Source organism: Rhinatrema bivittatum, chromosome 2, assembly GCF_901001135.1.
Source record: "Rhinatrema bivittatum chromosome 2, aRhiBiv1.1, whole genome shotgun sequence".
Taxonomy (NCBI): domain Eukaryota; kingdom Metazoa; phylum Chordata; class Amphibia; order Gymnophiona; family Rhinatrematidae; genus Rhinatrema; species Rhinatrema bivittatum.
Genome location: NC_042616.1, coordinates 311,276,266 through 311,292,091, shown reverse-complemented (window position 1 = coordinate 311,292,091; position 15,826 = coordinate 311,276,266). Strand labels below are relative to the sequence as shown.

General features: G+C 42.4%; 1 protein-coding gene across 7 annotated transcripts in view; it reads right to left on the bottom strand.

Moving 5' to 3' along the window:
* Window positions 1-15,826, bottom strand: part of COBL (cordon-bleu WH2 repeat protein) — a 438,118-nt gene that overhangs the window by 246,382 nt on the left and 175,910 nt on the right. For all 7 annotated transcript variants that reach the window (XM_029589712.1, XM_029589714.1, XM_029589716.1 and 4 more), the window contains one exon: window positions 10,107-10,313. In XM_029589712.1, coding sequence (XP_029445572.1) covers window positions 10,107-10,313 — 207 coding nt within the window. The remainder of the gene's footprint in view (window positions 1-10,106; window positions 10,314-15,826) is intronic.

The following is a 15,826-nucleotide window of genomic DNA, read 5'->3' as shown; positions in this document are numbered from 1 at the left end:
ACTAATGGCCATCAAATCAATAAACTCTTTAGCATAGCACAATTCAACATCATCTACATGCACATTAAAATCCCCTAAAATAATAAAAACCTGGAGGCTGAAAGATCAACAAATTGTCAAATTCTAAATGACCAACATCATTCCTTCAATGTTTCTCTCCAGTTATTAAAGCAACCTAGTTACCCTTAAAAATTCCCTATATATCACTAAAAACCATCTCCCTTTCTACTTCCTCTACTCCTCCTTTCATAATTATAATCTATAGTGCAAGCCTTTTAATTAATAGAATATCCTCTTCAGGATTCAATTAAAAATAACACGTCCACATTTTTCAGAAATATTAATTCTGAAATCTCTAACCCTTTTTTCCTCCCAGAGTGTGAATTAAAATAACAAACACAAAGTTTTTCATTCATTTGGTTTTCTATAGTATCTACCACTTTAAGGAATACCACATTCTGCAAGTTAAAATTTTCTTTTCAGAGTTCTGATTGGATTCTTTCTTGGCTCTGACTTTGTGTTTTGTCTGGCAGGGGTTCAGAGTTCCAGCTCCCTCAGACCATTGTATTTGGATGTCTACTATGCCAAAAAAAAAAACAACTCAATAAAAACGTTTACTACTAAATAAAATAAAAAAAAATCCACTAAGGCTCTCAAGCCCTGGCATTCTAAAAATCTTCCAGACTAAGCTGTTCACATAGGGCCAGATTTTCGAATCTACGCCCGATTTTATAACTTTCCCTCCCTTCCCCTATCTTTCCCGCCCCCCAGGCCTACCTAACCCCCCCCCCCAACCTTTATTATTTAAGTTGCGCCTGCCTCCAGGCAGGCGTAGGTTGTGCGCACTGGCCGAGTGCCGGCGCACGATCCCCCGGCCTAGCGGGCCTTCGGAGGCCTCTGGCCACGCCCCCGCCCCGGACCGCCCCTTTTTTCAAGCGTGTCGCCAAGCCTATGCAAAATAGGCTAGGCGCATGCAGGAGGGGTTTAAAGGGGTTACGTGCGTAACCCTTTTAAAATCCGCCCCATACTCACTAATTCATAAAATCAGTCCTCATGTTCGCACAGTCTGTACTCAGTTTCACACATAGGGGCTACCTTTGGCAGGCACTTAAGCAAAGGCTTGCCAGGTGGTGGCCCGCCTAAAGCCTCCTATTTAAGTGCGCTGACCCGCACCCTTTGATGACATCACAAAAGCTGTTGCTGGCTTTCGTAGGCCAGTGGCTGATCAGGAAAGCAACCAAGGATAAGGTAATGCGTCATGTAAGTAGATGAGTTGGAAAACAGTCTTGGGTGGTGGCAGCATCTTTCAGTGAGTTCAAGGCAGAGTCCAGAAGTGTTCCAAGGGACTCCCCTTTAAGCACACCACCCAGTTCTCGAGGCCAAAATCTGAGGCCTTATGTTGGCTCTACTCTTGGAACACGTATTCTGTCTTGTCTTGCACTGTTCTGTTGTGTCTCTGTGTCCTAGTCTGTTTTGGTTTGTGGGCATCCTTCTGTTCCCATTTCTGCTGTGGGTTTGTCCCACTCCTGTGGGCACCTTTCAGTTCTTTGGTATATGTCCTTGTTTCCACTCTGTCTGCCACGAGCACCTGAGTGTATAACTGAAGGAGAAGGTGGCCAGTAAAGGAGAAGACTCCTGTTTCAGCTTTTTTAAAAACTGGAGTTACTTTAGTCACTCTGCCAATCTTCAGGCACTGTGGCTATTTTAAATGATAGGATACAGATTGCTAGCAACGGGTTTGTAATTTCATGTTTGAGTTCTTTCAGAACTCTGGGGTGAATACCATCCAGTCCCAATTATTTGTTACTCTTTAGTTTGTGAGTTTGATCTAGTATATCTTCCACAGTGATCTGCTTTAATTGTTCAGAATCATCACCATCAAAGAATGTTTCTGATATGGATCTGTCGCCAACATCCTCCCCAGTAAAGATGGAAGCAAATAATTCATTTAAGTGCCTACATGGTATAAATGCACAAGACGAGGGTCTCTTTCAACAGAAAGGAGCATTTGGAATGAGGATCATGGGGTGAGGGTTACACAGGTTAGACTAAAAAATAATCTAAATAAATATTTCTTTACAGGGACATATACAGGGGCAATACCACCTTTTTTCTACTTACCCTTCCTCTCCCTATGCACTCAAGCATCTTTCTGGCTTTTGCCATTGCCTTATCAATCTGTTTGCTACCTTGAGATCAACAGATAATATCACACCCAGATTCTGCTCTTGTTTCTTGCATAGAAGAATTTCATTCCCTTGGATTTTTACAGCTCAAATGCATGATTCTGCATTTTTTAGCATTCAATCTTAGCTGCCAGGCTCTAGACCATTTCTCAAGCTTCCCTCATGTTTTCCATACCTTCCTGGCTGTTTACCCTCTTAAACATTTTGGTATCATCTACAAAAAAGAAACCTTTTCCAATAGTCTTTTCGCAATATCACTTACAAAAATGATGAAAAGAACTGATTGAAGGACCAATCCCCGTGGCATGCTAATCAGGAGTGGTGCCACGGGATTTGAGAATAATTGTTGTGATCCTACTTCACAAAAGTAGTAGCAGAGAGGAGGCTGGAAACTACAGGCCAGTTAGCCTTATCTAGGTGGTGGGAAAATTAATGGAGATTCTGCTGAGGGAAAGGATAGTGAATTATCTATAATCAGGTAGAGTGCTCATTTTATTCACAAGCCTCCTATGCGGGACCGTATCAAAAGTTGAGCGCTCTTCCTTGATTCGATTCTCTAGTCACTCATTCAAAAAAATCAGTCCTGTCAGACAAATAGAGGTTTAATGATGTATGAACTTTGAGTCTTTTCCGTTGGACAGGAAGCAGCAGAACTAGGGGATCATGAAATGAAACTCCAGGGGGGACGATGCAGGAAATATTTCTTCATGCAGAGGGTGGTGGATGCCTGGAATGCCCTTCCAGAGGAGGTGGTAAATACAAAACTAGTCAAAGAATTCAAAGTGGAATGGTGGATCCTTAAAGGCTAGAGGACAGAAATGAACAATAGCATGATTGCGGGTAACTTGCTGGTGCGGCAGTTACTACTCATAGCAGAAAGCATGGAGATTACTAACCTTAACCAACAAGCCTCGATGCTTTTAATACAACTGCAACACTGTTCTCTGTTTCAACAGCAGGGGAGGAAAGAGGAATTGGATTCAGACAGACGATTTTTATGGTCTGGGGTACTGATAAGCAGACAAAAGGAAAAAAAGCATAGGACTGCTTCTAAGGACAAGTCCATAAGCAAAGCATGTCAAGCAGCATTGTCTGAATTTTCAAGAAGGCTCATCACCCAGTAAAAATGTTACTAGCAGTCATTTTTTATGGGTTAAAGGCTTGGGGATAACTGCACGGAACAGCAGTTACTACCCTTAACAGTAACATGGGGGTAAACCTGCATGGTGTGGCAATTACTACCCTTAACAGAAAATTGGGTTACTTGCATGATGCGGCAGTTACTACCATAAGAAGCTTGCGGGGCAGGCTGAATGGACCATTTGTTCCTTTTCTGCTATCATTACTATGTTACTATATGCTAATAACATCCTCCTCCTCAGACAAAACTCTGTTTACAACTAACCACTTTCTAACCCAGTCATTCACTTTAGGGTCCATACCATGGATGCTCAGTTTACTTATGTCGTCTATTCGGAACCATGTCAAATGCCTTCCTGAAATCCAAGTAAGCTACGTCTAATGCTATCCCCAATCCAACTCTCTAGTTACCCAGTCAAAAAGATCATCAGATATCATCACACCCAAATCCCATTCTTTGTTTATGCATAGAAGAATTTCACCTCTTATACCATACCGTTGACTTGTGATTTTACAGCCCAAAAACTGTTGGTGTAGCTACATTTTAAAAAAGTTGTGGACAAGTTTCTGGATGAAAAGTCCATAAACCATTTTTAAGGTGGACTTGGGGAAATCCACGGTTTATCCCTGGAATAAGCAGCATGGAATCTATCGACATTTAGGATCCTACCAGGTACTTGTGACTTGGATTGGCCTTCACTGGAAACAGGAAGCTGGTTTTGATAGACCTTTGGTCTGATCCAGTATAGCAAATATTATGTTCGTCTATACTTATGACTCTGCATTTTGAAACATTAAATCTTAGCTGCCAGAGTTTCCAAATCCTCTCCTAGAGGCACATCTAACCAGTTGGGTTTTAAGGATATCCATAATGAATACACATGAGATAGGTCTGCATACATTAGATACCAGGTATGCAAATCTCTCTCATGCATATTCATTGTGACAATCCTGAAAGCCCAACTACCTAGGTGTGCCTCTAGAAAAGGATTGAGAAACACTGCTCTACACCATTCCTCAAGCTTTGCCAGATTCCTCTTCATGTTTTCTCCACCTTCCTGGCATGTACATACAGACTTTTCAAAGTATGTTTTTTTTATTTGTATCTCTATTTTTATTTGTATTCACAACCTGTTATTAGCAGATGATACAAGCAATTTGGAGTCATTCATATCTGTGTGCTCTATATTTAAATCTGTCGGAGCTACTTTATGATAAATAATAAAATAAAATAATAAAGGAATATTTACAATAAAATCAAACATAAAATTAGCACAATGATGGATCTAATACACCCAACATGACACATTTCATCAAGATGTCTAGGTAATTGCCAAGTTCTTGTGGCCTGGTTTGGTCTCTGTTGGAAACAGGATGCTGGGCTTGATGGACCCTTGGTCTGACCCAGCATGGCAATTTCTCATGTTCTTATGTTCAGAAATGATTATATATTTGATCAACTTTATTTCCTAACAAGAAACCATAAAAATCTATCATCAAAGTAGTGAAATTTAATAACAAAAAATACTCAAAACATAAGAAATAAATAATCCACTTGGGCCAATATTAAATTAATACAAATTTTTAAATATTGTAATATAATCACCCCTGAAGCAGACATCTTGTTGAGGCATGGCCTTGTTGAGTGTATTAGATCCATCATGGTGCTAATTTTATGTTTGATTTTATTGTAAATATGCCTTTACTGATAGTAAATTTTGTAATATCTTATCACACATTTTAAATTTTTATTTTATTTTTTTGGGTACCACTCTTGTTGTTTTCACATTTATTTGTGTGGTCCACCTACCTATCTATTTGGGGTGTTTTTTTTAGAGCTACTTTAAGCACAAAAACATAGGAATTGCGATGCTGGGGCAGACCAAGGTCTATCGAGCCCAGCGGCCAATCCAGGTCACAACTACCTGGAAGATCTCATTAAGTAAATCTAATTCCTGTTACTCACTTCCAGGGATAGCAATAGCTTTCTTTAGTCTGCCTGGCTAATAAATTGTTACAGACTTTTTTTTCCAGGAACTTATTGAAACCTCTTTTAAACCTCCTTAATCTAGTTGCCTTGACCACATTCTCTGGCAACAGATTCCACAGCTTGATTTTGTGCAGAGTGAAAAAGTACTTTCTACGATTTGTTTTAAATCTGCTGGTTGTTAGTTTCACGAAGTCTCCCCATCTTTTGGTATAAATTTTAAATTTCTATAGTAGCTAAATGTAATCTGCTTTGAAGTGCCAGAAAATCAAAATCTATATTAAAAAAAATATATATCAAAACAAAATTTTGAAAGGGTAAATAACCATCCTTTATTTATTCGTTCCACCCACTCACAATTTTATAAACTTCTATCATGTCCTCTGTAAGCCCTCTCTTTTCAAAGCTGAGGAGCCCTAGCCTGCCTGACACAATTAATATACAGAAGGGAAATTTGCATACACTGGGTCTTCACTGTATGCAAATTTATCTCATGCATATTGATTACAGGTATCCTGAAAACTACACTGGATAAGTGTGCCTCCAGGAGAAGGTTGGGAAACACTGATATAATTTATACCCTGGTAATCACAGTGTTCCATTGGTTAATCTCCTTCCACCATATTTCAGAAATGCCCATGATGTCTATATCCTCATATAATGCCATACATTCTAACTCACCAATCTTACCATTCAATTGAAAGTAAGATTTTGTATTTGCATTTTCATTTCTCTTTGTATTCACAGCCTACTTTTTAGCAAATGATATCAGCAATTAAGAGCCATTTACATCTGGCTGCTCTTTGTCTACATCCTTCTGTGCTACTTCAACCTCTCTAATGGGACATTCGAACTTCCCTGTTTTGCAAGTACTTTTGTAAGAAACATCCCTCCAAACTCTGTGCTTCTGAGCGACTATTGGCTTTTCCTCATGGTCTACTTTCAAAGCTGCTCTATCTCCTTTTTAAATGTTAGCACCAGCAGCCTGGTTCCACTCTTTCCCATCAGGAAAGGTTCCTCATTCCCCAGACTGGTCTCCAGTTCCTAACAAATCTAAAACCTTCTTCCCTGCAACACTGTCTCTTCTCTGCACTGAAACTCTGGAGCTCAGCCTGCCTCTGAGGTCCTGTGCATGGAACAGAAAGCATTTCTGAAAATGCAACTCTGGAGATTCTGAATTTCAATCTCCCCCGCCCCTCTAGAATCTAAATTCAGCCTCCAGAACCTCCCTCCTGTAACTTTCCTATGTCACTGGTACCCACATGTACCAAGACAGTCAGCTCCTCTCGGCACTCTCTAAAATCTTTTCTAGGTGGCGCGTGAGGTCTGCTACACTCGCACTAGGCAGGCAGTTTACCAAGAGATCCTCATACCAACTAGCCACCCTGCTATCTACATTCCTAATGATTGAATCACCCACTACAACGGCCATCTAAACCTTCCGTCCTGGGTAAATGGCACTGGATCCTTGGTGCAAGAGGATAAAACATCACCTGGAAAGCAGGTTCTAACTACAGGATCATGTCCTGCCACAATAAGGTGATGAAGGGCTCCTGCCAGGTGACGTTGATCCTCCAAATCAGCACAAGGGCTGCTAGACTGGTGTTGGGACTGCTCTACTATATCTCTGAAGGTCTTCTCTATATACCTCTCTGTCTGCCTCAGCTCCTCCAGGTCTGCCAATCTGAAATCCAGAGATTGCACTCTTTCTCTGAGAGCCACGAGCTCTTTTGCATCGGGCGCATTCATTCAACCTTTCACCAACAGGTAGATAATCATATATATGGCACTTGGTGCAAAAGACTGGACAGCCCCCAACTTGCTGCTGGACTTCTATCTACATTTTAATTTTATTGAATAGCTACAGTTTTAAAAGCTAATTAAAGAGTAGGTATGTGACAATTTCAGATTTTTCACATTTGACTAGGGTTTTAAAATTATTTGGTGTTTTTTAAATGTGAGTTTTTAAATTGATAACTAGGTGACTTATGTTAGTTTGGGAATGACCAGCAACAAGACTAAAATTAGTCAATTACTAAAATGAGGGTTAACTGTAAGTTATTATAAATAACAACAATTGACTCATTTTAAAAATGTTCCTCCTAACTAGGGAGGTAATCTATATGACAAAAAAAAGGACTGGGGTAGGTGGGTGGTGGAATCAAACTAGTGACAAATTGCCCAGGAACCAGTACTCTCACCTTTTCAAACTCACCATTCTAATACTTATAACCAAACACTAACTTTTACCAACTCAGAAAAGTAATCCAAAGTCTATTATCCCTAATCCACAATTCTTAACATTTGCAAACAATACTAACCTTAAAAACATTCTTTCCCAGCAAGTCCAATTTACTACGAGTAGATGAAGGTTTTGCAGTCAGCATTCCCTCTGGACTGAAATTACCACAGCCTCTTGGGATATTCCAGCTGCTCTATTTTGGCAGTATCCTTTGAAAATATCTCCCTCCAAATCATGTATTTCTAAGTGACTATTACCTTTCTCCTAGGATTTAGTTTAAAAGCAACTCTATCTCCTTTTTACCTGTAAGTTCCAGCAGCAAAGTTCTTTCCTGATTATGGGTTAACCCATCCCATCAAAATAGGATCCCCCTTCCCCAGAATGCTCCCCAGCTTCTAGAACATTTAAATCCTTCTTCCTTGCACCACTGACTCATCTATGTATTCAGGCTCTCAAGATCAGCTTGCCTCTGGGGGTCCTGTATTTAGAACCAGAAGAAGTTCTGAGAATACAACCATGGACGTTCTGGATTTCAATTCCCTACCTAAAAGCCTACATTTTCCTCCAGAACCTCTCTCCTGCCCCTTTCCAATGTTGCTGGCACCTACATGGACCATGACAGCTGGCTCCTTGCTAAAGGCCTATCTAGAAGACGTGTGAAATCTACTACCTTCATATCAGGCAGGCAAGTCACCTCAAGCCAACCTCATGCCCGCCAGCCACCCAACTAGTTACATTCCTAATGATTCAATTGCCAACTACAACGCCATGCCCGACACATCCTCTGTATGAGAGGATAAGGCATCACCTGGAGGGTCTGTCCTAACTACAAAATGCACTATCTGCCACGCCAAGATGATGGTCTCCTTTTAGGTAACCTTGCTCCTCCAAAGCAGCATTAAGCTGGAATTTGGACGGCTCTACTAAGGTCTCTTCCATATCCTTTTCTCTCTGCCTCTGCTCCTCCAGATCTGCCACTGGCCTCCAGAGATCAGATTTGTTCTTTGAGAACCAGGTGCCACCCAGATTACAGGACATCCTGGTAAATGCTGTTGCGGTATCGCACTTCTGTGCAATGGGGTTCACCTATAAAAATAAATCCTAAGAAAGCACTCTTGCTAGCCTTAAATGATGAAAAAGGGGAAAGAAAAGCAGGCCTACATCACTTTGGTAGTCTTCATAACATGCCAGCACTGACACAGGAAAACACAGTGGTAAAAAGCCTAATCAGTCCATCTGCTTTTCCCAGAGTTTTTTTTTTCTCTTGCCATCTCTGAGGAAGCCAAACACCGGCAGCTGGTGCCTGGAAAGGGTCCGTGCCACAGGGAATTCCCAAATATACCAACACGCCTAACACATGCTATAGTCGACTTTTCACCTTCATCAGGCATGGAATGGTACTCCTCCTCTTACTACGAATGCTGTGTTTGTTTCTTGTTTGTTTTTTTTTATCATGCTGTACACAACCGGGAAAAGCCTTCTCTGCCACGCTAGGCCACCACAAGCAGTATAGAAACACAGCCCCTTTTCCTGACTACTCAGTGGTATCGAGTGTTACCAAATGCCTCCATTTTTTCAAGGCATGCTGACCCAGTCTTGATTTTTGCTTCTTGCATGCATGGACTTGTAGCTCTTCCTAAGGAAACCAGAGCTGCATTCTCCATACAGGAAGAGGGGGAAACCCGGGACAGAATCCATCTGTTCTGAAAATAAAAATGGAATCTACTGGTGACCCCTAACAGATTCTACTGCACTGTTGCAGTCTGTGTGCAAACCACCGGGACTTACAGCGAGCAGGCTGTTATGATTGCATTACAAGAACAATGCAAAACTAGTCTCTCTAGAGCTCTGCAAATAATCTGGAGGCTGGACAATGGGGCAAAGCCAGATCCTTTGGAAACCTGAGTGATGAGTTGAGTCTGTAAACTCACCCTTATCTTGCAGCAGGCTCCAGAAATTTGACAAGACAGAAGGAAGAAGGATTGGCATGCGAGATCAAAGGAGGATCTGATTAGTTTGCCCTCTGACCTGGGAAGGAGGAAGAGGAGTATCCAGCAAACAGGGGGGGGGGGGGAGATACAGAGAGCAGGAATCATATAAATATTACTCCCCCGAAATAAACACAGTGGAGGGATTTCAGTCTGGCCAATTGATCTCCTGGAAATTGTAAAAAATGTCATACTTTGTTGCTGTTCCTTGGTCTTTAGAGCTAGGTCTTAGATGGTGCTGCCTGACGAATACACACTCTAGTGAGTTTTATAACATAGTTACTGGAATTTGGTAATGGCTCTACTCTGGAGTCTTGTATAGTTACATAGATTGTTGTATGACTTATTATGTATGTTTTAATTTCGTAAACAATTTTGACTACGAGTATGTATAAAAACGGTACATAAATAATTTCAAATAAATAAATAAATACGGTTATAGGCACATACAAAGATAATGGGGGGAAAAAAAGGTTCAGTGCTCTAAAGGTAGGGACGTCAGGAGAAAATGCAAACAAAAGGCAAGGCACCAATATGCTGAAAGCCAGAGAGCATCAGCTTACCTCCCCTGCACAGTGGTTTTCTTTTCCGCACCCCCTGGTAGGACAATTGTGACTTCCACCGTCCCGTGCAGCACATTCTCTTTCACATCCGTCAGGCTCTGCTGGGCAGCCTTTCCCACTGGCTCCAGGGCACGCTCTTCTTCCCTCTCAACCGTTAGGGCAGCGGGCGGGACTGGCGGAGGAGGAGCCCGGCCCTTCATTTTCCTCCTTGAAAACAAAAAAATTAAAGCATAGAAGTAAATTTACTACCATAATGTATTTATTTTGTTTTTAATACATTTGTTTTTGAAATTCCATCACTTTTCTTGCACTAAAGCTAACAGCCCCGGGCATATTATGCCTCCCCGCTGTATTTTAACTCTTTAACCTTATGAAAATGCCAGTTCTGATATTAACATTTAATTTGTTAGCCGCCTCTCCATAAGGGGCCCGAGGCGAGGTACAATAAAACAATAAGAACAAAAAGATCTATTAAAAAAGTTCTCTTCTGATCTTACTGCACCCCAGGAATGCCTCCGTTGCAATACGGGTGAAAGTGTGCACCTGATGGAATAAACGTGCATGCTTTTACCTGCCCCAGGGAGGGCCACCTCTCAGACAGGCACCTTCCAGGGGTAAAATGCTTCTGACCTGGGGGAGGGGTCATTCTGTAACAGCCCATTGAAAAAGTAAGCAAATTTGCATGAGTTAAGCCGAATTCAAAGTGATCTTGTGTGCATACTTTGGTTCTGAAAATGACCCCCACCAAAACTATCTGCGCACAACTTACATTCGTGCTAACTAGAGCAAGAGGAAGTTTTTCGAGGAAATTTCTGCACCTAGGAGGTAGATTTGAAAAAGATTTAAGGGCCAGGTTTTCAAATCTATGCCTGATTTTATAACATGTGCGTGCAGCCACGCGCATGTTATAAAATCCGGGGTCAGCGCACGCAAGGGGGTGCACAATTGTGCAACCTGTGTGCGCCGAGCCCTAGGGGAGCCCCGATGGCTTTCCCCATTCCCTCCGAGGCCGCTCCAAAATCGGAGCAGCCTCGGAGGGAACTTTCCTTTCCCCCCCCCCCCCCCCACCTTCTCCTCTCTTCCGCTATCTAACCCGCCCCCCCCAGCCCTACTTAAATCCCCACCACCTTTATTATTTAAGTTGTGCCTGCCTCTGGGCAGGCATAGGTTGTGTGCGCCGGCCAAGTGCCAGTGCGCAATCCCCCGGCCTAGCAGGCCTTTGGCCCCTCCCCTGCCTCGCCTCGGACCGCTTACGGCACGCCCCTTTTTTCAAGCCCCGGGACATACGTGCATCCCGGGGCTTGCGCGCATCGCCGAGCCTATGCAAAATAGGCTCAGCGCGCGCAGGAGGGTTTTAAAAAGGGTTACGCCCCTAAGCGCGTAAAACTGAGTTTTACATGCATAAGCGGGCTTTTGAAAATTGCATGTTACTCCTTTGAAAATTCACTCCATAGGGCAGAATTTTCAAAAGGTTTTGCGCGCGTAAAGGGACTTCATGCAGGTAAAGGGGCTTTTGAAAATTGCCCAGATACTCGACAGTTCACTCCATTTTTTTCATAATTCACCAATATGCACGCAAATCCAAACCCTTTCCCTACTCTGTCCCCAGGAACACCTTCCGCTTAGTCCTGATAAACTTAGGAACATTCAGACAACTTTATAACAAGTCATTTTCAAGGGTAAAACACCGTTTTACCCAGAGAAATGCCTCTGGAAATTACCTTCATAATAATCAACTACAAAAATCAGGGTTAGAAAATAATCATCAATAATAACAAATACAGAGAACATAACAAAAAAATCAACATCACCTTTAAAGCACAATGTAATAAATAACACAAAAATCATAAACCCCCCAAAACAGCATTTAGGATGCTGTAGAGAAAAGCCAGGTTTTCCATAAACAACGGAATAACATGCAGCCTTTTGTCAAATGGGCTTCAGTTTATATTGTTGTTTTACAGTGTACTGTGGCTCGTCGGTCAGTACACACAGTACATTTCATAAGCTGCAATTCTGCAAGCATGCAAAAAAAGCACTTCTCAATCCATATCAGCCCCTCACTCTTACATCTATTTACTACTGAGCCTACCAATAATAAAATCAAAAGCTGGAGCTAAGCCAGAGCCAAACCAGAGTGTCTGACCTAGCCTTACATGCCAAGAATGAGCCATGTCGACATGCACATTGCTAACTTCACATGCTGTGTGATATGTGCCCCTTACAGTAGAAAGTTTTTAACACTATATGTTTGGCAAGAGGAAGAAATATGTACAGCAGTTCTTTTAGTTTAACCAGTTAAATGAGGTCTCCGCTATATACTGTAGTTTATTTTGAATTAATTTTTTTTTTATTTATTGCATTTCAATTTTTTCAATACATAATTGGATATATATGATCACAATACGTAGGTCCAATGAATTGACCATAACAATACAACTATTATTTATCATATTATCCAACATTTAAGAAATCAATAGTAGATTACAGAACAATTGATAGTCAAGTAGTAACATGGAGCATTACATTTAGGAAAATACCAAATTAAATATTTTGAATTAATTTTATCAAATTTGGCATGTACTCATTTATCCGAAACTCTGTAACATCAGCAATATATGGCAGTTGGTAAGAGGGTTTGGGGGGAGGAGGGGAGGTGCCATAGAGCTGAGAACGACGCCTGTGCTTCCATCGCCATCACTTCCAAGTAAAGTGACAAACCTAAAGCAGAAATGAAAGTGAACAGCGGACAGGCAAACACATAAACAGGCTCAGGCACGGCTCACTACGACAGATCCACTTTCACATAATGAATACGAACAGGTAAGCCACATGAACACAATACAGGGATGTTGTCCTCATCTCAAGTCCAGGATCAAAATATCAGTGACCACCAAGAACAAGAACTAGTACAAGCTGTGCAAAGTAGCAGAGCTCTGCTTGTATTATGGTGGCAGTTAGCAAGACGTCAGCATTTTCCCCAATTGCAAACCCTTCACCGGGAGCAGCAACACTGACACGCATAACAGCACTCAGGTCAGATGTTGACATCTAATACGATGGTGCGGCAGCAGCAGCTTCCGGCAACCTAGGGTTGTACATTAGGACGCAGGCTTCCATCAGAACACACAGTAACTTGGTGCCTACCCTGCTGAGCCTCATTAACACGGTAGCGTGGTTAGCTCTTCCAGGAGTGCGTACGTATGCGAGGAGGGGGAAGGTGGAGCACAGCAAAATAAAGGAGGAAGACTTTCAGATGGAGACCTTATGACGGGAAGAGAACTCAAGCTCTCCCTCCTCCTGAGGGATATGACCAATTTCACAGGACCTTAAATAGGCAGCATCCTGTCATTATACATAGCAGGACTAAAATAAAGGCAACGAGACTTACGCCATGCTAGTCCTTTAAAGCAGTAGTTCTCAACCTTTTTTCGGCCGGGACACACCTGACAGATGGTTCTCACATGCGTGACACACTGAACTTGTGACCGCCTTGGGGCTAAATGTAAACATGCACTCTGCATCCACAAGAACCCCCTCGACCCCCAACAATGGGTGCAGAGCAGAACTAGGGCATTACCTGTACAGCTCACCATACAAAAAAGATATTCTGGTTCTGATGACATCTCAGTAAAAGCAAAACAAACTCCCTTTACTGGTAGGCACAATACCCCTCCTATGAAAAGACAGTAATTTACCACTAATGCATGTCCTCTATTGAGAAAACACAACAAATAAGATTGATACAAATGCCTACATGCTAGTAAAATACCTCACCTGGGTCACACACCTTTACCAAAAAGATCACAAATTATAAATATGGAGACAAACTGGAATGGAAACCCAAAAAAGCCACTCTGCATGCAGTGCAAACCTGGAGAAATGGAAAGAGAAATATAGCACCTAACATAGTCCCAGGATCTGCAATAATGCACAGAAACTAATCCGCACAAAGTTAAACCTGTATTATGGAACACACTCAAACAGTAACAACCCTATCTATGAAAAGACAACACTACAAATATTTAACCAGGCCCTAAACACTAATGCATCTCCTATTAGGAAAACAGAACAAGCCAAGCTGCTATAAATCCCCACTCAGAAATAATTGTAAAACTATACTAACAAATATTACAAACAGCTGCTGAACAGAATAACATCCAACAATTAAAAACGCATAAAAATTATTAAAACATGTCCAAATATCAATAAAATATTTCAAAACAGCAGACATATCACAAAATATCCAAAAATTAAAATGGCAGTCAATCAAGAAAAATAAATATAAAAAGCCACCTTTACTTACCCTCTCTAGCAACTCTCCTACTCCTTTCCCTTGCAGGCCAATAGCATTCACCAGAAGCAGCAATGGCTGCTGAAGCTCTGTCCTCACGGTCCTCTTCCTTAGGGCCCACAACCAGTCACTCACACAGTCTCTGTCTCACACAAACCAGTAACCTCCCTAACCAGTCTCTCTTCCTCACACACACACACACCAGTCACCTCCCTGACCAGTCTCTCTTCCTCACACACACTCCAGTCACCTTGCTGACCAATCTTTCTCTCACAGACACCAGTCATCTTGCTGACCATTCTCTGTCTCTCTCACACACACATCAGTCACCTCCCTGACCAGTCTCTGTCTCTCTCACACATACCAGTCACCTCGCTGACCAATTTGTCTCTCACACATACACCAGTCACCTCGCTGACCAGTCTGTCTCTCACACATACACACACACACCAGTCACCTCACTGACCAGTCTGTCTCTCTCTCACAGAAACACATCACCTCCGCCCAGTCTCTCATTCACACACATGCTCTTTCACTTACATACAAGCTCTCAATCATATACAAATGCTCTTGCTCCCATTCTACCACACACCCAGAAATCTGCCACTCATGCACCCAGGCACTCATTCTACCACACACACACACACACACACACACAAAGCTGCACTCATGCATCGATTCTACCACACACACACACAAGCTCTCACTCACACACCCAGGCACTCATTCTACCACTGGCACACAAAGCTGCCACTCACACACACACACAAGCTCACATGGAGCCTCTTCTCATTGCTTGGCCCAATAAACCTGACCTCCGCTCTTCAGCTGCTGCCAGCCTGGCCTCCGGCGGCGGTGTGCAGTATCTCCCCGCTCTTCGGCTCCGGCGGCCTGGCTTCTGGCAGTGGCACACAGAGTCTCTCCTCTCTTCAACCCCGTCGGTCTGACCTCCGGCGGCAGGCACACAGGGTCTCTCTGCTCTTCAGCCGCTGCTGGCCTGGCCTCTGGTGGCGGAATATATCATCTCTCCGATTCTCTGCCCCGCTGACATGGCCTCCGGCGGCAGCACTCCTCTACCACACATCAGTTGAGAATCGCTGTTTTAAAGCATCTTGAGATCTTATCTTGGAACGATGCTATATAGAACTCCCAAATAAATAAATCCAGAACAGGCCACGACTTTTGCCACTGAAATCAAAGGCCAGATCCTTGAAGCATCTGCAGCTTGCATTACAGGGCCATCAGCATTACAGGGCCATCACTGATGGACCCTGATGGTGGCAGGCTCCCCAAGACAGTAGACAGGGAAATTTTACAACTGTGCGAGTAGGGCTAAAGTCTGAGTGTAATTTACATACTTAGATTTTCACCAGCATTTTCATAAGCAAACTTATGCACATAAATTTGCAATGAAAATGTCTGGATA